Genomic DNA, 24,832 nt, shown 5'->3' on the forward strand with positions numbered 1-24,832 from the left:
CTGATGTCACTCCATTCACTGAAACCCTTGATATCTGACCTGTGGGCCAGTTGCTCACCCATCACATGGTGTGTTTATCCAGCTGATTGTTGGATATTTTGACAAGAAAGATACTGTGATAGTACCAAAAGCTTTGCTGAATTCCAAAAATATTTCATTAACAGGCTTTCCTAGATCAGCTAGGCGGGTTGCTCCATGATAGAAGGAAATCTGGTTTGACAAGAAAGACTTTCTGCTTCCTCCTCATCACCATGCTGAATGTGACCAATGGCTGCATTATCCTCCAGGTGTTTTTCAGTACCTCCCAGAATAAATGTTTCCATAATTCTACTGGGCACTAAAGAGAGACTAACAGGCCTGTAGTTTCCAGGATCCTCCTTCTTGCCCTCCTTGAAAATTGGGACATTTGCCAGCTTTCAGTCAGCTGGACTTTTCCAGATCACCAAGCCCACTCAAAAATCATCCAGAGAGGCATTGCAGTGATGTCAGGTAACTCTTTGAGGATTCTCAGATGAATCCCATCAGGCCCCTCAGATAAGCAGGGATCCAGCCAGAGCAGCAGATCCTGCACAGGTTCAGGGTCAGCTGGGAGTTGATCATTCTCACAGTCATGGTCCTTCAGCTCTGAGCACTGAGATCCCCTGTATTTTTTGGCTGTAGAAATTAACATAAGGCAAATACTATTTGGAAGAAGCACCCTACCCTTGATTTCATCTGGCTTTTGTGTATCTAGCACACACATTCAGTTCAAGGAAAGCAGTCACATTCTAGGTATGTGCAAGTTTACACACTATTTAGCGGGGCTTTAGGACTGAGCCTAGGACTAAGGACTAAGATTTACTCTTATTTTAGAAGTGCTGCTACCTGTTTTAGCTGCATTAACATTTTATTAAGAGGACTTCACAACCACATTTCAAATTTTTAAGACAATCTACTCATGGTTTTTGAAAAGGTGTGTGTATATCTAATTGCATCTTAACCTCCTATTGAAAAATAAACTGCAGTAAGACACCAAAGTATCTTTGCCCTGGCTAGTCTTTGTAAATTGCAACCATCTTTGCATTCAAAGCACCCTCTTGCACAACAATTTAAGCCATTTTTATTTAAAATAGTAAATGGGCAGTACAAAACTTCACTTGTTTGGCAAGCAGGGTTTAAGCTGTGGCCCTGTCAATGCAGTGGATACTCTTCTGATGGTATCCCATGGCCAGCAGACATTGTTCATGGCACCAGACAAAAGCATTTCTGTTTTGCTGTCTTTCCATATCAATATGTTCAAATACCTGATGGGGTGGAGTAGTAGAACTCAAAAGAATCATCTCAGTGATACTCTGACAGAACAGGCAACAGACACAGATGGAAATATAGGAACTTCCAGTTTTGTTTTGTTTCGTTTTTTTTTTTTTTTTTTTTTTTTTTTTTTTTTTTTTTTTTTTTTTTTTTTTTTTTTTCTGGGGAATGTTTAAACACTGAAACAAATAGCCCAGAGAGGTTGCAGAGTCTTCATGCTTAGAGGTATTCAAAATCCAAACGGACACAATCCTGGACAACCTGCTCTAGCTGACCCTGCACTGAGCAGGGGACTGGGTAGAAGATCTCCAGAGGTTTCTCCTCAACCTTTTTGTGATTCTGTGCTCACAGAAATACCAACTTTCCTGAACCATCCCAATTTATCTTTCTCTATCCTGACAGGGCAACTATTTTCTTTACAAGTCAATTATGCCTTTGGGCCATCAGCCTTGACAGGGTGGATGACATTCTGCTGCTAAACATAGATATCCACGGCCATTTAAGGCACCGTAGGGTATCCAAAACAACTGATTAGAAAACTGAAGGTTATGACTCTCAGTTTTATAAAAGACTTGTAGAGGACTCATGTCCTTCTGGAGTAACAGATAGAGGCCAGGAGGCCATCATACTGCCTAAAATCATTTAATTATACTTTGCAGGATGAATGCAGCTACTTTGTTCAAGAAACGTCCAAGTCATTTTGACCTGAGCTTAGATATGAACTAATCATCTATGCAGGAAAAAGAAATTGCATTGGCCTTCTCCTGTCAATACATTTTAGTCACATGTGTTTTGATTCATCTCATCATCAGACATCTATGGTCACTCTGTGCTATAAATGGCAGAGAAATAAACATTCTCAGGGTGCTATTCATCTGTCTTGTTCTAAACATATGGTATAAACATATGATTCATGGGTTACCTACATTCAAGTCCCTGCGCTGATAAGTTCTCATCTGTTAAAACCAGGGAGAACAGATTTCATGACTTATGATGCAATGTTTGCTACATATAGCCACAACTGCCTCACACCTTCCATATTCACCTTCACTATATTACCTTCAGTACTCACCTAAAATGTGACACTTGGCCTGTGTGTTCTGCAACTCTGGAATTATAAATGAATACATCGAATTCAAAACCTTCTGGTTTCCTTCCTTTCTCAGCTAAAAATTCTGAGTAACCAGTTTGAAAGATACTTGGCTGTGGAGGATCTGGCTGACTTAAATTTTAACACAAGCAGACAATTGTTTTTTATCACACACATGGGGTCACTGCCCTCAGCTGGCACACACTGTGCCTGTCTTTCTTTAACATGATCCCTGTGGGAGACTTAGCTTTTGTAAGGGTACATGATCACAGAGGACTAGGAGCTAAATCTGAAGTAATTAAAAGAAAAGTTAATGCCCACAGACTTTACTAATCTAGATTCCAAAGCAAGGTAACCTTGCTTAGGAGAACAAAATGAAAACAGAAAGAGAAACGAATTCTCAGTCTCACTTCTGAACCCTAGGTACCATTTGAGTGTGGTCCATTTAAAGCGTCAATCAACCCCCCATGGTTGTTTTACTGTTCAGCAAGAATATTTGGAACTCTGGAAAATCAACAATACCCAGCTGTTTCTCCAGCAGGCTGGCCATATATTTCAAATGACAGCACTGCATAGGTATGTACATCAGTGTCTAAGAGAACAGATGGCTTTATGTGTGTGGCCACTTTTATGCAACTCTCGCCAATTCAGTCAAAAACCATGGAAGAAGACTGGATGAAGACCCCCGAGCTGTGCTGTTTTCAGAAGGCTCTTCTCAGAGTTTAACTGCAGTCAATCAGCTCACAGGAATTGCTGTTTGTTTGGTATCAGTTTTGTTTCCTATAAAAAATACAGTACAAAATCTGGGCTGAACTAACAGTAAGTGCCAGTGTATCACAGCACGTTTGTCTTAAGAGACCTCTACCAATTCTCTGATCCCTCATTTTATGCTCTTCTTCACAGGAATGCTGATGTGCTGCAGCCCACAGGAGTGAGGCTGTCTTCGTGCTGGGCTTCCTTTCAGGGAGTTTGTGAAGAAAAGATGAGGGTGAAATGTTTTCTTCCTTAAATTCAGGAGGGTTCAAGCTCTCAGTGTGACACGCTGCAGATCACACTGAGTAACTCTGTTTTCTACCCCTCGCCACCCATCTGCTCATTTCCCTTAAATTCCATTCAGATTTCACCAGTACCTTGGGGCTGTTCATCTCCCAATTATTCATTCCCTTTAGGGAACATTATAAGTATTTTTTCTAAATCACACTGGTGAATGTTTGTGCTGACAAGGTCTGAGGGACATTTCTTTCTCTGCCTTTCTCCCTCCATCAGACTGTAGAGGGGGGTGCAGCACACCTTACTCAAGTGAATGGCTTCACCAGGTGGGAAAAGCAAGGCTTTCTCCTTGGTATCACAGAAACAGTGCAGATGTACAGGTGTGAAGTAGTTGTGGCAAAAGGTACCCTTTTGTTACTGAAAGTTCTTGGAAAGGAAATACTCCCCAAGTGGTGCGTGCAGGTGAAGCAAACCCTGCTCAACAGTGCACAACTTCAGTGCAGCAGCCAGGGCATGCGATTCTCTGCCCAGGCTCACAAGCCCTGCTCAAATCCCTTGCCAATGCAATTTTACACCTTCTACCCTGGTGTTGGCTCTGCATTAAGACAGCAGAGTACTGTGCCACAGAGACCTGCCCAGAGGGCAGCTTTGGAACACCAACTGAAGCACTGCAAAGAGATGCAGCAGCACCAATGTCTAGGGGCCCAGGTGGGCTGGGAATGATCCACTGGCATGATGAGTCAGGGGCAAAAGCAGTCTGAAAACTCTGGCATAATCTTGCTGCTAAAGCTCAGCCCTCAGGACAGTGGTACCAAACTGCTGCACTTCCCGAGTGGATGTTGACTTTGTGGTCACTGTGCCAGGAGTGACCATCTTTCTCCCTGGTGGTGAGCACACCCTAGTGAGAGGTCTTGGAGTAGCTGCCTCACTAAAAAGGCAACTGCTGCAAAGCAAACCCCAGCACAAGACCCCTCATCCTTCCTTATGCCCGCCAGTTCTCACCATGCCCCTTTGTTCCTGAGAGCTGGCCACAGCTGCTTCTCTCCACCAAAAACCCTGAGCAAAGCTCTCCGCAGGGTGTGCACACACTGGGATGGGGATAATACTACACCACTCTAACCATGGCCCGGCTGTCTGAGCACCCAGTCCTGACCCATCCCAGAGCCCACACTACTCTCCAACGACGCAGTGTGCATTCTTTGGCACCTGCTGTAAAAACAGGTTTCTGATGGGTGATGACGAGTTCTCAGCTTATTGCAGACACTCTGAATTGTATAAACATAGAGAAATGCTTAAGTATGTGACACAGCACACACAGTCTCATGCCTTCAGGCCACTAAGACCCAGATGGAACCAGAGCATATGCAGGGCAAATGCAGCCAGATTCTTCTGGCAGGGCCTATCCCTGAATAATCCGAACAGGAGGTGGTTTGTGCCATCAGCCTTGGAATTAGGGTGCACATCTCAGTCGTTTTTCATCAGTGTGGATTTGCCTGATATCTCCTGCTCCTAAGTGTTCTGAGCTTCTGTGTCAAGATCCTGCCTCAGTCCAGGGGAAAGGTATGGGTGGGAGCTTTTCCTGTCCATTTCCTTTCTCTGCTATAGACTGAGTTTTCCACATGATTTTTTTTTCTCATAGAAGGAATAGGAGCACCTGCTTCAGACAGAAGTTCCTGGAAGACCCTTAGTCCTCCGGAATCCAAGATGTCACTTATGACATGGTAAACCTAGTCACAGGATCAAAGACAACACTGCAGCAGCAAACACCAATTTACATCAGATTCAGCAGAGCTATTACAGAATGTGCAGAATTCGATATCTAAAAAATGAATTTCAGGCCAGGTAATGTAAAAAAAATTCTTCTCACACTTTCTGAATATTCACACATGAACACAAATGCACTTGTCATGACCACTCATGCTTTTCCTGCTTATCCCCATTTCCTTGCCCAGCAAGCCCTCTGTCTACCCAACAGTTCAGACAATCCAGTCCTTTAGTCCTGCCTCATCTTTTAGTCTGCCTTTTTTAGCTCCCATTCCAGTGACTCCAGTTCTCAACATCTCAACCAGATCTGCCACTGAGTCATGGTCTCTTCACTGCTGTGTGGCAGTAATAGGGAGGACAGAGCACTGAGAGCAAAGGGGATCAGTCTTTCTACTTCCCCACCATCCATCAAAAGTTTCCTGTCCTTCAGGAACAGCACTACAGCATGAAAACAACCCTGCAGATGTACTATTTGAAGTAGAAAGTCAAGAACCACAGTGTGAAAAGCCAAAATGTAGATTGTGGGAGCAGCAGTCACTTGGCCAGGTGTGTGTGGGTGTTGAGACCCGTGCATTGCACCCTAGTCTCAGGAGCACACTCTGCTCTTGCTCAGAGGGCTCTTTCCTCCCTCAGTGCTCAGCATACACAGTGCTGGGCTAGTAAGTGGCTTTTTATATTGCTTTCTTGTGGTGATTCAGCGTGTGGCTGTGTGACACATTTGCTGCACACTGGTCCAAGCCTGCTCTGAGGATAGCCTTTTTTAATTCCCTCCTGAGCTCTTCTGTGGCATTTATCAATGCAGTACTTGTGTGCCTCTTAAATGCTAATTCATTTACTGCCATGGCATGACTGTGAGAGTCAGTTTTCTTTTAATTTTCATTTTGCATGTGGAGAGCTGAAATGCAGTGAGATTAGGGTTACAAGTATTCTTCTAATGGGGTGCCCAGTGCGGAGGGCCTGATTTTGCAGAGCCCTCAGTCTTAAGTGGCAGCTTGTGTGTTCAAAGCACATGTCCCATAGATTTCTGCTGTAGGCAAGTGCTGAGTATTTCTGGAAATTCGACCCCAAAGTCTATAGCTTGACAGGTTGAAAATAAACAATGTGCAATCTCACAGATCTGTGTGAAGTTCAGCTTAAGATACTTGCCAGGCTGACACGGGGGCTCAGGGGGAGAGGGAGAGCAGGATCTGCTTCTCAAGGGTTGCACCCAACAGACTGAACCTGGTCTCCATCAGCCATTTGCTTGCCCACCAAGTGTGTGTCCTAGCCCACCTGCTTCCAGTTCTTTGTGCCTACCTCACCTTTCTGTCTGCCTCGTGGCTCCCATCCCAGTGACCTAAGTCTCCAGAACCCCAGATGGGCTCACCACTAAATCCTCCTCTCTCCAATTCTCCTGCCAAGTGCAGGGAGGATGAAGCCCTGAGAGCATAAGTTGTCAGTATTCCAAATCCTGGCTCCATGTCTTGACATAGATTGCCCTAGTGCAGGTACAATTGTGATCATAAGTAAAAGTTGTAATTACTAAAGCCCTCTACTCCCCACGGCCTAGGCAGGAGACGCACATTGTGGGCATTGAACCATCAACTCAAGCTGAACAAGTTTATTTATGTAGGGAGGCCAAGCTAAAGCATGAGGCAATCCGTGGGACCATTAAATCCTAAAATTAAATATGTTTCTACAGGGCATGTGTGAATTGCCCTTTCAAAGGCTTGTAACTCAGCCAGATGTAGGCGGACTTTTCACAGGACAACAAAAGACATAAGCAGTGTAAAACCATTTGTTTTATTAAGTGTCATGTCTCTAATCTAAACTACTAAACTTTTGGCAAATTTATAGCCAGTTGAAGACATAACTTAAAATATTTTAGGCAGCCTGAACAGCATTGGTTCTGCCATTCCCACCTCTAGGCTGTGTTTGTGCACCCATGCTCTGGGAACTGTGTGCTGCAACAGATGAAATGAAACCCACACTGTCAATGCCCCCGGAGAGCAACTGATTTCCTTCTCGCCCCAGGGCATGCTCAGCACCAAGCTACCCATCCCTCCTGGTTCAGCTGTGGCTTTGCAACTCACTTGGCTTCTCTCATTACGGGTTCCTGAGGATATTTTGCAACATGTCCCCTGTGGCCTCCCCTGTGGCCTCCCTAGGACCTGCTAACGTGCCAGATCCATGAGTTGCTTTTTAAAAAATTTCTTTCTGGTGTATTCCCTGGATTCTGTTTAAAAGTTATAAGGCTGTTTAACAGCTAACACTCTGTATTACTAGAGAACGCATACATTGGATGATATGCATGTCCCTGGGATACCTGCTTTACTACCAATACGTGTCTCATTCATCATCCGTGTGTGGGAGAAGAATTTCTGCAGAAGCATTCAGAAATTCTCCTTTGTTTGCAATCATTTATAATAAAATAGTGAATGTAAGCCTTGCATTGTAGGTCTCGCGTATTATAGAGCTATTTTGTCACAAGTTTTTCCCTTTTCCCCCAACACAAGTAGAAATGCACCTCAGCTACCAGCAGAGCAACCCAGGTGCCATCCATGGGCAGTGGGAAGTGTTCACACGTTTTCATACTGATTTTTATTTGCTGGTATTTTACTACTTCTGCAGTAAATTGGTGCTGACTGTGAACCGGCAAAAAACATGACCCATAAAAGCAGAAACATATGGTGAAGGAACATTAAGGTCACACTAAGGATAACAACTAGAAAGGTCTGCCTTGCACAGCCCAGCTGGGCATATGGAGAAACAAGTCTGAATAAATAAAAACCTTACATAAGTCACCCCCATGAACGGCCCCTTTTGGTTCTAAAACTGTTCCAGTCGGCATTAGTGTGGACCAGTTGTAATATCCTTCTTTCTGGAAGCAGGATCCCATTTCTGAGAAACAGCAATTAGTTTCACCAGTGAATTCATTTGAATATCAGGGCTTTTGAAAACACACACATCAGGAAGCAATAACGGCTAAACCCTCATCTGTGCTTTAAAATCCTTTCACTCTAATCTGGGACATAAAAATCCACATGCTCTAACTCAACATCATGGGGCAATGGGGAAATGCGTTCCACCAGGCTTTTTCCAGGCATTTTCAAAATGCACAAAATGGGGGGCTTTTGATGAAGCACTAGTTGGGACATTGATTCTTTGGGTGCTCAAGTCCTTTAGAAAAGAGCCTAAAGTTGTGCCAGGAGAGATTTAAATTAGATATGAGGAAAAAATTTCTTTACTGAAGGGGTTGTAAACATTGGAACAGACTTCCCAGGGAAGTGGTGGAGGCACCATTCCCTGAAGGCACTTAAAAGATGTGTAGATGTGCTGCTTAGGCACAAGTGGTGGACTTGGGTTAATTGGACTTGATGATCCTAAAGTTCTTTTCCAACCTAAATTATTCTACAGTTCTAAGATCCTTCAGGTTTTTATTTTACAGCAGAAAAACATAATGGTGTCTTAATGCACAGATTGTACATGATCATAATTAGTGTGCTTGGCTCTACTTTAAAAGTTTTACCCTAACTCTGAATTTACAGAGTCTCTGATAAGCTTGACTCAAGTGATAGTAATGTTCTTGCAACCCATGCTATCCTAAGAATAATTTTCAACTCCAAATTTGAATAAAGTTTTTGTTAATTAAATTTTGATTAAATAAGCTTGATAAACAACCCAGGTTGTCCAGCCAGAAGATATATATAGTTGTTAGGTAAAATTTTCTTTGCAAGGCAATTTTAAATTGCAGTAGTTTTTCAAACCTGTTTGCACTGGTAGCAGGTTAAAAGCTAGTGCTCTTTTGATGCCTGGGAGGGCAGAGGAGGAACATTCAGCTCCCAGGCTGTGCTTGGTACCTGTGCAGGGAAGTGACCCAGATGCAGCTGAAGAAGGGCAGTTCAGAAAAGTGAGTCACAGAGAGGGAACATGCTGCTGCAGCTTACTTGTTGCTGGACCCGAGTGTAAGAGCAAGGGTGACACTGGAGAATAAAGGAAACTTCAAAGAACAGAACTCTTTCACATCTTCCCCTGTCACTGAAATCATCCCTTCACCTAGGGATGCTCACCCACTGCCTTTAGGTACCCAAATAGCTACAAACGTGGATCTCTTACTGTTGGGAGAATGGGGCTAAAAAATGTGCCCTATTGCCACAGTGATATGCTGAGAGCAGTCTCTAACTGCTAGACTTAACCATCCACCATCACTATTCGTTAAACTGCACACCCAGATAAAACCTCCAGTTGTTCCTAAAAACAACACCTCAGCAACAAAAGCCAGCATGAATGCCTCAGGCAAATGCTTTGCTTTTGTGTGAGCTCCCTGTTGACTAAAGGCCCCTTTCGACCATCAGAGATCACAGAAGACTGGGCCACAGCTGAAAGGGAGGTGATATTCTTCCCTGTGCTCCAAATTTTTGCACCATTTACCATTGCTCTGAAATCCCAAAGCTCTTAAGTGACAGAATTCCTGGATAGATGCAGATCCTTCAGAAGAGAATGCCCAAGATAAGGAAGGATCTGTTGCCACCGCTGCTCCCAGGACTGTCTAACGAATGCAGTCAGGCTCTCAGATTAAACTAAGTTTGCTGTATTAATGTTGGTTTGCATGTTTACTGCCTTGCCCATTTCAGACTTCACTGAGCTAAATCTTAATAAACAAACATTCTGAATGGATTTTTATTGTTGTAGCGCCCCCCCCCCCCCCCCCCCGCGGTCATTAAGACTCATTATGTGGAGTCATCAGCTGTTTTGCTTTGTATCCCATCTGTTCATACAGTACTTGGGATCCTAGATAATACTGCAGATGGGAGTGCTATTTCCACTATTTTGATTTTTTCCTCCAATGGGACTTCATGTGGCCACTGGTGGAAAAATTGCAATGGTTTTGATTAAAGATTTCCAATATTATAGACACTTGTCAAATATCAAAATTTTCAAGATCATGTCTCTGACTAGAGTCAGTGGCAGTCTTTCACTAAGACGATTTTCAATCCTTTCCCCATCTCCAACACCTCTATTCTCTGAAGTCAACAAGGACTCTTTCTCGAGAACAAATCTTGTGCAAGTTCAAGTCACAGGGAAAACCACTCCTGTCTGTGACTGGGAAGAAAATAATGTTCTGATTCCATTGGTGTTAAATGGAGCAGAAATTGGAATCTAATTAGACTTTGCTATGCAAGTTTAATCTCCTGTAGCCCCTTCACATTAGTCTTTCACTCCTGTAGTTAGATTGTTGTACTGGCACGCTGTTTCTGGTTTCTGATGACTAGCAAACCAACTCTGATTTGCAGTCAAGGTATACCTTGATCAATTTATACCCATTTGACCTCATGCCTAATGCCTAAATTGTCCTTTTTCTCAAATCCTTGTTCTCTCCCCAGATATTATTCCCTTCAAATCCATTTCAACCTTTGCTCTCTTGAAGCTAAACAAATTCCTAGATCTTCTTGCTGGGAAAATATGCCCTCTGCTTTCCTCATCCTCTTCACCATTCTCAGGTGAACTTACTTCAATTTACATGCACCTGCCGTGGTGACAGGAGCCAAAGCACTGCTGTCAGTCCTAAAGCCAACCTACAGGTTGAAGGTACCTTCTCCAGGTTCAGGCCCTCTCACTGCTGCTTGGTGCCTCATTTTTTCCTGGTCTGCATTTGGAGATTTATTTTAGTTCTCAGTTTCGTTTCAGGAGCATCTTGAAAATGGCCTCTACCCCTCTGCATTCATTTGCTAATATAGGTGGTCAGTTATTCTCTGATTACATTTCCTGGCACTTTTCTACCAGATCTATAATTCATATCTTGATTTCTCAGCCTCTCAGCTACTAAAATTGCAAGACACTATTTTTGGAGTAGGTGCCAAGGGTGAGTTTCTCTCCAGGTGTAGAGCATGGTGGCATTTTATTTCACAGGGACACTTCTCTGTGGTCACAGTGCAAGACTCTCAGCTGTTATAGCAGCACTGAGCTCAAAGATTCCAGATGCTTTAAAACTCTGCTGGTCCAGTGGCAGCTTTAGCAAAGATGGGCTTGTGTGGCTTTACAGCAAGCGGGCACAGATCCAGGAGAGGCTGCAGCCCTGCACCTTGTCACGTAGCAGGACAGTGCCACAGGGGGACCAACCACTGTAATTTCAGCCTCCCGGGTAAATCCAAGTCTCATAAGCAATGCCCTCCACTGCAGCTGGTTACTGGGCAAGTAAACCTGCAGTGATATCTGGGAAGTCAGAGAGGAAAGGTCCCATAATTGTTCAGGCTTTTCAGCCTCAAATTGCAGAAACCCAAGAAGACTCAGTCTTTGCACATTTTCTTCCCCCTTTCAGTGGAACATGACTGCTAAAGAAAAAGTCAGTGACCTTGACCTTTATTTTTTGTCAAACCAATCATTTAATTGGAGAAACATAAAATGAACATGTTATCTAAGAGAGTATGCCATGAAAAGGAGGAGCAGAGGAGAGATTTTCAATAAAACTGGAAATTGTTTTAATAAGGGAAAGAAATGATGGAACAATTGTGAGGGAGTTATATTTAAGGTGAAGAATGATGTTAGAAAATCTCCTATGCCTGGTGCAAAACCTCTCTGGAGTATCCAGGAATCTGTCATAGCCTGAGTTTCTCATTGTGCTAGAGATATATGAACCTAAAGAGGCAAGGAGGGGAGATATATAAAGACAGGTAATGCTGGTAGAAGCCTGGAGACCTTTTAAGATGCCTTAGATATAAATGTGGTCAAAAAAATCTAATAAAGCACACAATCGTGCTTTCTCAACGTAGGCTTTTACCTGCGCTTGGGCCAAACCATAATTTCAGGAGAAGAATCAAAGCAAATACTCAGAGGACAAAATCTGTTGAAGCTGTGAACTTTTCACCTTTAACAGCAAGCAATGACCACGGGGTGCAAGATCAGATGGTTGACTTAACCACCAAGTAACGAAATTAGGCTAAAAGTTAGATCTAGTCTGCCCAGAGGCAACATGACAAATTAGATTCATCCACTCCCCGTATTTGTATTAGTGCACTTTTTTGTTAGTGGACAGATTATAAAAGAAGGCTTTGCCTCAAGGCAGGGTTTTCTGGCACTGAACTAATTTTCAAGCTGAGGTTCTCCCCTGAGGGCACAATAAGACCCTCCCATCTTTGCAGCCAAGGATCAGGTCCTCAGCAAAGATTTACCTGTGAACAGCTCTCAACGTATTTGGAACTTTAAAAAACTTGCAAATTTCTTTCTATAAAGCTACATAAATCAAGATATATTTTATTAATAGTGAAATATTTAGTATTTTTCTAATATGTTTCAGTGTGTCTCACTGACAATATTTATTAAAAACTAAATTGGTTTTAACTCAGCTCTCTGGGGCAGGCTTTGTAAACTCAGGCTGGCTCCCAGCCTTGGCTAGTGGTCAGTAGTGAGAACTGCTGACAATGCAGGTGGCCACCCCTCTTCATGACAAGGGTGCAGCTCACAGCCTGAAAGTCTTGTGGCCCCGTGAGTTCTTGAAGTCAGTCATAAGTGTTAGTGTTTCCAGCACGAGGCCTCACTTTGCAGACACAGCTGCGTGGCATCCCTCTGACCTGGAAGGGAGCTGTGAATAGAGAACGCGTTTCTTTTTCCTCTGAAGATGAAAGACTTTCAAAATTAATTGCATGACATTATGGCTTGTCTGTGTTGTCAGCTTTGATTTGGCCGTGACAAAATGATGGCCGCTCCCTGTCACGGAGAGTGACGCCGTGCCTGTGAGCACCGCACTCATCAAGTGGCAGCAGCGGGGAAAGCACCACTGTGATCTGCATGGAAAGCAGCTCCGTGGAGTGGGATGCCAAGGGTGAGGCAAGTGCAGATGTTACACTCACACAGGGGAGCCTACACGGCCATCGCTCACTGCAGCTGGTGTTGGCTCAGCCATACCACCCACAGCTCTGTGCCAGGTATTCGACTTCCTGACCCCATCCCTGCAATCAGTCCAAATTACTGTGGGTAACACTCTTCCAGAGGTGTCATTTGGAGCATTGAGAGCGGAATGTACAATCACTAGAACTAAAATCAGAGCATTTAAAAGAGCAGCTCTGCAACTGCCTTTGCGGGGCTTTGCAGAGCAAGTGGGAGCCGAAGCACAGGGAGAAGACCAACTCCTTTTCCCTTTAGAGGGCAGTGGTGTTCATCGTACAAAAGCTGCTTTTTCAAGGAGGTAAATCCCTCATCGATTATCAACGGGGTCAGCAGCAGCAGAGCAGCGGCAAGGAATAGGGGCCAGCGCCGAAGTGGTGCCGCTGGATGCGCTGCGCCACACAGGACAGCGTTTCACCCTGATGTGCCTTCTGTAATGCTCTGTTCAGGGGCTCATTAATTTCCCCTCATTTTCATGCACAGTAATCAGACAAGTAATTACGCTTCCACCTAGAGGCTTCCTTTCTCCCACCACACCATGAGCACAGCCCGGAGTGAAGTGCTCCTTACCATCAACGTTTGCCAAACTGCAGCCTCTCCTCGAGCCGGATGAGCCCTTCCTGTGAGATTAATGCCGAACCTGTTCAGAGAGCCGAGTAAGAGCTGATTTGGAATGCAGCACTAACCTTTTCATGGGTTTGGGCGAGGCCTCCCGCTCCAGGTTGGAGGACGCGTGCTTGACGTGCATGGCGTTGTAGGAGGTGTGGGTGTACTCGTTCTCGTCGCTGTAGTCGGGACCCAGCAACGTTCGAGCCCACGTCCCCATGTCATAGGGAGGCAGAGTCCCCCCGAATTCAGAGGGCAGGCATTCAGGGTGTATTAGCTGGTGAAGGCTGTTCAGGTTGTTACCGTGAAGAAAGATCTTTAACAAATGAAAAAGAAAGTTCAAAGTCATCATCGACTCCTTGCTTCATTAAGTACAATAACAGCAGCACTAATGAGGTGTGGAGTGTCATTAGTTGACACTGCAGTTTCTGGTGGGAATTTCAAAAGTTCTCAGGGCTGACTCAGTTGGCAGAAGAGGGGGGATGGGCAGCAATTTTGGGGTGGGCAGCTGAAGAATTAGGCTGGCACTACAAACACTTCTGAAAACTCCGACTCGCTTGCTTTTGGCACATGACAAGTTCAGTTTCTTTAATGCCAGATCAGGAGAAGCAGAAGTCAGGAATTATGACTGATCAGTGCTGTTGTAAGAGGATAGAGGCTTACATGAAGAGAAGTGAGAAGAAAAGGGTGACAGTGGAGTTCACAGGAAGCAGGCAGGAAGAGTAGGGCTTCAGAGTCTGAGAGGGCCACCAGCCCTGCACCCCCGGACAGACATTTCAGGGGTGTATCAGCCTGTATCACCACTGGGTGCTACTTCAGCAACACTTGTTTCTCTAATCCCTCTTTGCTTTCATGTGGGTCATACCCTTGTCCTGCCTAGTCAGACTCAGCTCAGGGTGGGCTCTGGGGTCTCCTGAGGGATTACTCAGCTGTTGTTTGACAGACTGCAGAGAACGAATGGCTAGGATGACTGCAGAACCACCAATTCACTTGGGTTTCAGTGGAGAAGATCTGCCTCTTGTGCAGTGTGAACGAACAGTCTTCAGGCATGGGTACTTTTTGTGGAAGCAAGTGAGTTACCATCATGTGAAAAGTCACCCTGCTGTAGGAATGACATAGGAATTTTTACTCCCACAAAAAGAATTAGGCTGAAGTTTCCCTCGTTTACAAGTAACTTCAGCCAGGCCTGATAATCCCTCCACATTGCCAACTCTCTCCGTCCCTGAGCATGTCCCAATAAAATGTATCCATGACTTGTTAGCGATAAGAAATTTCTGGTCCCTGGCTGAGTTACTGATTCAATCCATTCCAAACTCTATTTTTAATAACAGCAGCGATTCTCTTATACCATATGGAAAACTCAGAGAGAAAAACTAGAAAACAGGCGGCTACTTGGAAAATCCAGGTCTGCAGGTACTTCTCCACCCCCACCCCCATTTAATTACCCTTTTCCTTGTCTTGTCTTTGAGGAACGGTTTGATTAGCGTGTACAGGGCATGGATGTACCAGGGCTGATTGACAAAATGGACTCCTCCAAAACGTGCAGGAAAGCTGTCCTATAGAAAGAAAGAAAGAAAGGAAGGCAGTTAAGAGATGCAGTGCTTTACTCCGGCAGTCAATAGGATGAAAGTCGGAGGAAAAATCTGTCTCTTTCCATCTGCAAACGAGCACTGGGCTTGGTGGGAGGGGGCAGGAGAGAAATGGAAAACCAAAAAAGACGCCTGTAAGCGTTTGTATCAGTTTCCTCTGTGGACAGAGGCAGTCCCTTCGCCCCTCCACACACTGACACATCAATTGCCGATGAGATGCTGAGGATTTAAAGTCAGGTCTCCAGCCACTTCTCATGAACATTTTTTAACTCCGTCAGGGCATCTGACTCCGCCGGCCTGGGAAGTGAGAGGGGGTTGATGAGCACCGCTCCCTTGAGGGGAAGCTTTCTAATTTCTCATTGTGCAGCGCAAGGCAAGCCCCCGGTTCCCACGCACATCGCTGCTCAGAGCTCACCTTTTCACCCTTCGGCCTCCCTGCCTCCCCCTGCTAAAATCATCATTACAATGGCTGACCTTTCGGGGTGAGCAAGCAGCATGTTGGAGGGAGGAGGATGGGTGGGAAACGCTGATAAGTGAAGGTGTGGGGAGAGCGCACCATGACAGCACCATGGAAACTGCCGGAGCCGCGCTCGCTGCCGCTGCCGGGCTCCGCACAAACACCGCGGGCATTAACATGCAGGGAGCATCCCGCTGCCGCGGTGTTGGCTACGGCATCCTGCCCTGCTCCGCCAGCCCGCCACGCCCCAGGGATGAGGAGGTGGTGGCTGGCGTGTCTCTAAAGGTTATTGTACCTTGTGAAGGGTATTTTGTACCTACGATCTTATCTTACGAACGTCAGTCAAGGAAGAGCCTAGGATTTTTTTTTCTTCCCCCCGCGTGGCATAAATAATGGGACGACCACTGCTCCTGTGTGCAAATACGCTTCCAAGGGGAGGAGAGGAGCGTGTGTCTCCGCTGTGAAGGGAGATTCTGATGAAACCGTCCTCATCCTGTGTATGCTCCTAAGCCCTACAGCTCAGCGTGAAAAGCAGAGTATAATCAGGTCTCTTCCTTCAGGGCTTTGGCTCTGGGACCTAGGCAGGATCCTTCCCCCCACAATTAGCACAGGGTGTCCTGAGGCTTTCTCTCGCCTTTCTCCGGAGCATCAGAGATTGAGCACAGCTGGTAAGAATATGAGGTGGATTTGTGAGATGATATGAAAAAATCCCCTTATACACCTGCTCTGCAGAGCTTCTGTGCTGCTTCAAGGTCAATTTCCCCCCCAGATTTAGCGATATGTATGCATACACTACCTCCTGCAACCCAGGGCAGATCTTCAGGACTCTCCGTACTCTTTAGCCATGGATTGCTCTGGCAATCATCTAAAACCATACTAGGGTAATGTTTGTGAGCAGCCACAGGCATTAAGCGATATCTTTTTCTTTTGCTATATAGTGGAATAAGCCACTTCCACCTCAGAAAGGTCAGTTGACCTGAAATCATTACAAATCTGCATATTGGCTATACTGTGAAGGACTATTGGGTAATCAGGCCAGCACACAGGAGGACAAGCAGTGTAACATCACAGGTGATCCCATTTTAAATTCCAGTAAATGATGAACTGAGCTTTTGACCCCACCTGGTCTGGGGTCCTTAGCCCAAGAAAGATGTGAACCTGTTAGAGTGAGTCCAGAGGAGGACAAAAAAGATGATCAGAGGAATAGAGCACCTTTCCTATAAAAGCAGGCTGAGAGATGTGGAGTTATTCAGCCTGGGGAAGGGAAGGCTCCAGGGAGATATCATTGCAGCCTTCCAGTACCTTAAGGAGGCTTGTAAAAAGGAGGTAGAGAGACTTCTTCTCTAGGCAGATAGTGACAGGACAAGGTTTTAAACTGAAAAAAGGCTGGTTTAGATTAGATGCTAGGAAGAAATTCTTTTCTTAGAGGGTGCTGAGGTGCTGGAACAGAGAAGTTGTGGATGCCCCATCCCTGAAAGTGGTCAAGGCCAGGTTTGATGGGGCCTGAGCAACTTGATTTAGTGAATGGCATCCCTGCCCATGGCAGAGGGATTGGAATTAGATGACTTTTAAGGTCCTTTCCAACCCTAACCATTCTATGATTCTGTTCAGTGATTCTATAATTCTCTTTACGGAGGGCATATGTCCTGTTGGGGTGTTCGTTTTCAATAAGGAGTGTATTTCCACTGCTATTCATGAGAGTTTAGGATGCAGACCCGACAGAGATAAAGTACTGCAGTGCCGCATGTTGTGGTGACTTCAACTGACTGCTGAGAAATTACTGCACAGAGTCTGAGCCCACCTAGAAAAACATATGGACTGAAGGAAGTATGAAGCCCAAGGTGATTTTCTACCATGTGATAACCTAAAATTGTGTTTTATGGCAGACCAGAGCCATAAATTGCCCATCTCCTGCAAAATTCACAAGTTCAGGTGTCCTCCTTAACATGGGAATGAAGATTTTAAGATTTGGAGCTTTTCACAGGTTATTCTAAAAGAAAAACCCAAAACCCTAAGAAAAACCAGGATGTTCTGTATTTGCCTTTATTTATTTATTTATTTATTATTAATTCCATATTTGTCAAGCTGGCTGCCATCCCACAAGTTGTATCTATAAGGAAGAAGTTTCAGACACCTTTGCTCTTTGGGAGTGAATTGTCACAGTTGTTCCCAGGCTGCACTGTAGCAGCTAATGTCAGTGTAGAAAATCCAAGCTGAGTCTGAAGCACAGGACAGTAAAGAAATGAAAGATTGGAAGCAGGGGAATAACTTTAAGACATAGAGATTTATACTGACCTGAAAAAGAAAAATTGTTATGCCTTCTTGCTGGAATGCACAAATTATATTAATCATATTTTTTAGCGAGAAACATCAGTCAGCCTTCATTTTCAAGGGGGAACATGTATTTTTTAGAACATGTTGACCAGAAGGGCCCACATACTGAGAATTATAGGAACCAGCCCAGAGATTTAAGCTGGCAGTCTGCCTTTAGAAAAAAAAAGGAGCAGGATGAACTTTACTGTATAGAAAATTAATTTTATGTCCACCCAACATAGATCGTTGAGTCCATAAACTAGATTTTATCTCACACATCTGTGTTATGGGAATGCCCTCAATATAACAATTTTATTTGAAGGCAATTGCTTTCTTTTAAGTTTGAAGGTACACCCAAAAGTGCATAAAGACTCTTGCAAAGGAAACATGACAGTCAGAAAAAAACCCAACAACCAAAGAACATTTTTTTGTGTGTGTAACTTTCTGCTAAATTTTGTTCCTTGCCCTATTAAGCACATTAAGTTCAATGTGACCTTCTTCCCTCAGTCCACCTGCATTTGTAAGGCTGTCAATTATAACAAGGACAAAGACTTTTTTAAAAAAAAAAAAAAAAATCCAAAGAAATTTGATATGGGAATCATCCAGACACTGTTTGGAACTGCAACATACTAATTTTGTAGAAGTCCCTAATTAGAGCAGAGCTGTCTTGGAAAGAAAAGCTCCTGTCTGGAGGTCTGCCTTGTGCAGCTCCAGGAAGATGTATAAGACATTTCCCACACCCCACTAAGTGTCTCTGCTGCTTTCCCTGGGGCAAGGTGAAAGTAGCTGAAATTGATTTTCTGCTGGAGAGCTTTTGCTTTTAGGAATTCTCTCTTGATTTCACATGTCTTGTGATTCCTTGGGAAGGTGTATTTTATAATGAGGTACGTTTTTTGGAGTCTACTGTGAAATGGACTCTGGGATCATGGAGCCTTTTCTTAACCTGATTCCTTGTCAAAAATACCCAATCCTGAGGATATACTTGGGTTTTATTCCAGTGTTAGGAATGAAGTATAGTACACATAACGGGTCTAATTATTTTTGGGCACCACTGTCTTCTCTGAAAACAAAGACATATTAACACATTGCTCAGCAATGAAATTGCAGAGTAAATAAACACATCCCATCCAGTCCTAATCAAGCTAACCTGCTTCTTAGCAATAGCAGGGAATCACAGAATCACAGGATGGATCAGGCTGGCAGGGACCACAATCATCAGGTCCAAGCTCCCTGCTCTAGCAGGGTCATCCCACAGCACATGGCACAGGGTTGTGTCCAGACAATTCTTGAGTATCTCCAGTGAGGAAGACTCCAAAGCCTCTCTGGGTAATCTGTCCCAGTGCTCACACTGGAGCACAGTAAAGAAGTTCCTCCTCATGTTTAGGTGGAACTTCCCATGCATCAGTTTTTACCCATTCCCTCTTGTCCTACTGAACTTGCTGAGTAGACATCTGCCCCTTCATTCAAATAATTGATGAATGAGTTAAACTGAACCTTGTGAGACATCCCAAGTGACAGGACTCCAACTTGACCCTGTGAAACTAATTATGGCCCTCTGGGATCTGCCTTTGAGCTGGTTCTCAATCCACCTCACTGTACACTCGTCCAATCCACACTTCAGTGAAAGAACTCCAGATATTTTCTTGGACAGCTGGCTCATTCCACAGTCAGACCAGGCCTTCTTCATTGGGACTTAAATTGATCTAAAATAATAAATGTATCTAACAATGCTGCAGTGGCACATTCCCATAGCAGTACAGGCAAACTGAGAGAGAGAAAATCATCCAAACATAGAGTTTGAGTTGATTTAGTGAAACTGGGGCCATTGATGGACCTATTCTTTTGCCTGATTTGTCTCTGTTTTGCTTTATATATTTGTTTCCTTGGTCTTTTCAGTTATTCTCCTCTGTTTCATGCCTAAAGAGTAGGTAATGAACACAGTGGAGCTGCCTCAGATCCCCCAAATCCAGTCAGGCTTCAATACATCTTTCATTTCAGATAAAAGAAGTGTCTCCAAGCTTGCAGGTCAGAGCAAAATGTGATGTGGATCGTCGTTTCCCGTCTCTGCTCAGACCTCCTGTGCAGAAAAATTTTTGAACTAAGCCTGGAACTGAGAACCTTTGGTATATAATATTCCATAAAACAGCTCAGGAGGGGTGCTTGGGAGCTATGAGGTTGATTAGAGACAATTGTTCTTTCTTTCTTCCTGTTCTTGCCATGACAACATCTATTTCTTTTGGCATGAGTATGCATCAGAAACCTTTTACTATGGTGTTGTTTGGTGTGAGGAGATGCTGGAAAATCATGTTGATTTTTAGGTTTCAGGCAGTTCCAAAGTTTGTTGGGAACGCAAAGCCATCTTTGGAATCTGAAAAATAGGAATGAATCCAACCTGATGCTCAAGATCATTCCTTTCAGACTACATGACATCATAGACCAAATACCTGAGTTCAAAATCCATATTAGAGCACATTTCTAGGTTACAGAACATCTGAATTTTGAGAAAAAAGCATTTAAAAAATGCTTTCATAACCTTCACCCTTTCTAATCAGAAAACCAATGCACACCCCAATGAACTTCTATCTCAACCACTTGCCAGTTTACTGCAAATCCAAATATAATTGCCCTTGAAGGAAAATAATTGCCCCCAGATTCAGGAGGATATCAGTCATGAACAAAACTGTTGAAGGCAGAAGTCATGTAAACTGAGGGTAAAAACAGCATCTTCATGCCTGTGCACTTACATAATCAGTCCCCAAGGTGGATTAAAGCTCCAAGAGATTGTATTAATAGTTCAGGAAGATTTTATTAATAGTTCAGTGATAGTTTGTCCATGGAGAATTTCCATGAGTGTGTGATTTTAATGGATTGGCACAATAAGGGAAGGAGGATTTCTGCTTTTCAGCTCTTTAGTTTCAGATCCAAATTTAGCCTGTGAAAGAGTGACAGCACTTGAAGGTTGTTGTTCCCTGATTTTATGACTTTGTCAGATATTGGATAGGCTGTGTCTGTCAACAACCTGCTCCTGAGCATGTTTGAATGAATTCCATGTAACACCCTAGGTACGGACAGAGTGGGGTGTTGAAAAGGGCATGCTGAGCAAGAAGGAAAAATGTCCTCCCATTGCTACAGCTTCAGCTTCTAATTTTAATGCAGCTCCTAAGAGATGGATGTTTAGTTTGGCAGGAGGTAGTGGGAGGCAGTGCCGGGGCCATGAGGACACTAGGACTGGGCTGCTCCTGCACCTCCACAAGTGTTCCCTGGGGCTGCTCTCGCTCACCTTCTGCAGTGCCTGCATGGATCCCAGGCACATTTCCAATCTCCACCCCAACAAGTTACTTGTCTTTCCGTTATCTCTTTTTGCTCCCCTGTGTTTTTGAAGAGATGGGAATGTAAAATTAATGTTGCCGGTGGCAATAATTGCAAATCGTTTGCTTCTACCTTGGCATGCCCTCAGAGTACACAGGGCTTGAAAATAGCTGCAGAGTAGGGGAAAACCAGTAAAAAAATAAAAAGACATTAGTCCTAGCAGTATGGCAATCCTGACCTACTTGAATATGACCATAAAAAGAGTTTTTGCAATCATGAAGAATTCATTGATTTTGGGTAAGCTGTTACTGTAACTGCTCACACCAAAATGTTCTCTTTTCTTTGAAGCACATAATAGCAAAGGATTGGAGCCAAGTCACGTGAAGTTGTGAGTTCTTGGTTTATTTTTACATCTCATGCCCACATATGTAGATGAGGATACTCTGAAGTACTTCTGTCAGAGAAGCAGAACTGAAAAATGAACATTAAGATACATTCTTCTAGACATTTTTTCATTGCGTTTGTTATCTCTCCTGCTACACTCAGTAACTTTTAAAATTCAGTCATTTGCAGTGGGTTTCTCCCAGTCAGTATTGCACACTAGTGAGGTCCTACAGAGCATCTGTTCATGGGTGTTGGCAGATGGCACCAATAAATCAGGTTATAGAACACAGATTTGCTCAGTAAACTTTGATTTGTCCTGATAGAATCATGCTGTCATATCATCTGGTATAACAGAATAAGTTCTAACCTTGGGGCAGAAGGGGAATTTCTTCACTACCTTTTTGCAAGAAACCCTTTACTGAACCAGCTCAGAATAATTAGGAACAGAAAATTTCCCAGAAGCAGTAACTCTGTTGGATTGACACCATGTCCTGGTGCTACTTTTTTGTTTGGCACGTACCCTTCTTTTACACACTAAAGTAAGGATCCCCCCAGAAACAAACTAACAAGAAAAAAATAGGTGAATAAATGATATTGATAGAGAAACAGCATTCAGAGGGCTGGTTGAGGAGGTTCACTGGGAAGAGAGGAATTCAAAATGTGATTAAAAAGTAAAACCAAGAGCACTGAGACACTGATTTGGAAGTAGCCCATGCATGTGTGCCACTGGAGTGCTGCAGTTTGCTTTAGATTAGGTCATATTAGGTAAGGCCAGATCAAGAGGCTTCTGGTGGAGCAAGAAGAGTGACAGTCACCCACTAAGCTAAGGAGGGGTAGTTTGGATCACAGGCAACATAGGAAGGGACATGAATTAGCTGGAGGCTATTTTTCAGAGTTAGTTTAAGAACTTGATATGATCTTCGCAGCCAGCTCCAGCAAACCAGGCTCCAGTGTTCTGATTTTTGGTGTAGACTGTAGCTCAGAAACCTGTTTATATTCAGCTTTCCTAACTCAGGGTGACTGCAAGCTGAGCTCCTTCTATTCCTGTATCTCACTGAATGTGAACGTCTGAAATTAGTTGTGGGGGAAGGAAAAAGAAGCAGGAAGATCATCAAAGCTGAAAGCAGTTTTTGACTTAATTAGAAATGGCAAAAACATGCTGGGCAAAGAGCAAGCCTGGCCTGGAGACCTGCTGGGTGAGCAGAGGTGCTGAATGGGACCCATGAGCTTTGGTTGCTCGTTCAAAATCGTCACCACAATAAAGTCCCCGTGCAAGCTTTAGGCTACTGCGAGGAGCGACCTCCCTCCAATCCTTTCTCCCTGACACCAGGAGATAAAGCAGTGTGTTTTATCTCCACTTGAGATGTTGGTGGGTGTTAGTGGGTGTGAGTTGCTCTCAGTTTTGGGGGTGTGGTAAATAGGTTTCTTTTCTAGCCGGATTTTAATTCAGGGCATTCTGAAGTAAAATGCCCACCAGCAGAATGAGCACTTCCACCAAAGAAAGTAACAGTTGGCATTAAGACAGCTTTAATGAAGGAGTGTCCTAATTCCCTAGCACCTGGAAAAGAAACTGCCCAGGAGCACTGGGGTTGAAAGTTTGGCATTGAAAACTTGACCCAAAAAATGTACTATTTTTAATATACACTTCTTGAAAAAAATGGACAGAAAAGGGATTTTTTTTGAAAGTAGTTTTTTGGAGTTAAGTTTTAAACAAAATAAATTGCTGCCATGAACCACTGTAGTAAAGAACACTGCTGTTTTCTTTAGCTGATCTTATTTGATTTGTAGCTATTTCTATTTCCATAAAGGGCCTTGCACTGATCCTGTTGGGCAGTAGATCTGCAGGACACTGTGATTGAAAGCACAGGGAGTGTAGGAGCTAGGGCAAAGAAGATGGCACTGAGGCAAATCCAGTAGCATTTAAGAGGCTGTTGAAAGATATGAGTTGAGTGCATGCAAAGTCAGTCATGAAAAGCATAACATACAGCACTTTATTTCTTGTTCAGTACTGAGATTTTAAAGAAAAAGCCCTGTACAGAGACAGTCTCTTTAGATATGCAGTTATGCCCAGATTCTCAGTATTGTCTATGTAAAACATTTATTCTATATTTTTTTCACATTGCCACTTGCATATACATATATATGCACACACATATACATGTATACACACACACACACATATATATATATACACTTGCTCTCTGCTGAAACAGCTGTGTCTGACCAAAGGGCAATGTAGGCCAAACTGCTGTGTCGAGGACAAATGCCCACAACATTAGTTAAAGTCAGCCAAAGAAAAGCAATTAAAAAGGTCTTGTGGCACTTGCATTGCTTCTCAGGAGACCTATTGACTTTGCAGTGAAGCTTTTCATCTTTGCCCATGGAAGCACCAAGGTATTAAACAGAATTCCTAAAGTCGCATTACAGTTGTGTTGTGATTGAAAGCTGATGATGGAGAAAAGGAGATTTTGTTATTTATAGTGCTAGGCAACCTGTTTGGTGCTCAACAGAAGTCTGATCTAGCCTGGCTTCAACAATGCATGGAATCATCTTAAAAGCAGCATGGAAAAGAGATTAGAAATTATCATTGTAATGAGATTTTAACCTAGCAGGGTCAGAAGAAAATTATTAAGTAATTTTATATTGGCATTTGTTGACTGACTAAAACAAAGTATTTGATGGAAATTATTCCTTTTCCAGTAAATATCTTTGCATCTAGCAATAAGTTAAAATAATCCTTTGTGTTGACTCCTCCATACAAGTCCTTGTAGGTATCACAGGCTCTTAGCACTCATTTTCTCAGAGCTATCTGTTAAGCAAGAGCTAGATTCCTATCTTATAACACTAAGAATTTTGTATTTTACTATAATTTGTTTGAGATGGATACCTCATTTTAAAATTGAAGGTTTCCCTTCATCTAGCACTTGCACAACCCCTTTTAAAAACAATTTTTCTGGTCCCTGTCAGCTTGGACGAATTTCCAAGGTGATAAGTGTCCCATGATGAAGCTTGTTTTTTTAAAAAAATTTATTCTCTGTCAACAAAAGTATGTGAATGTGTGTGTGTGTGTGTGTGTGTGTGTGTGTGTGAGCAAACCCCATGAGCTACTTTATTTTAAAGGGAGTCGAAATGCTAAATGCCTGTGCAATGGGGGAGACCCAGCTCTTGGTGGGTGCAATA

At 43.6% G+C, this 24,832-nt stretch overlaps 1 protein-coding gene across 1 annotated transcript in view; it reads right to left on the reverse strand.

The window, feature by feature from the left end:
- Positions 1-24,832, reverse strand: part of CLVS1 (clavesin 1) — a 100,206-nt gene that overhangs the window by 5,946 nt on the left and 69,428 nt on the right. The window contains exons 4-5 of the mRNA XM_066180674.1: positions 15,046-15,156; positions 13,681-13,916 (exon numbers count right to left, since the gene is read on the reverse strand). Of these exons, the coding sequence (XP_066036771.1) occupies positions 13,681-13,916; positions 15,046-15,156 (347 nt within the window). The remainder of the gene's footprint in view (positions 1-13,680; positions 13,917-15,045; positions 15,157-24,832) is intronic.

Source organism: Chamaea fasciata, unplaced genomic scaffold (genome assembly GCF_029207755.1).
Source record: "Chamaea fasciata isolate MVZ Bird 193981 ecotype frontalis unplaced genomic scaffold, bChaFas1.0.hap1 SCAF_1, whole genome shotgun sequence".
In the NCBI taxonomy this organism is placed as follows: Eukaryota; Metazoa; Chordata; class Aves; order Passeriformes; family Sylviidae; genus Chamaea; species Chamaea fasciata.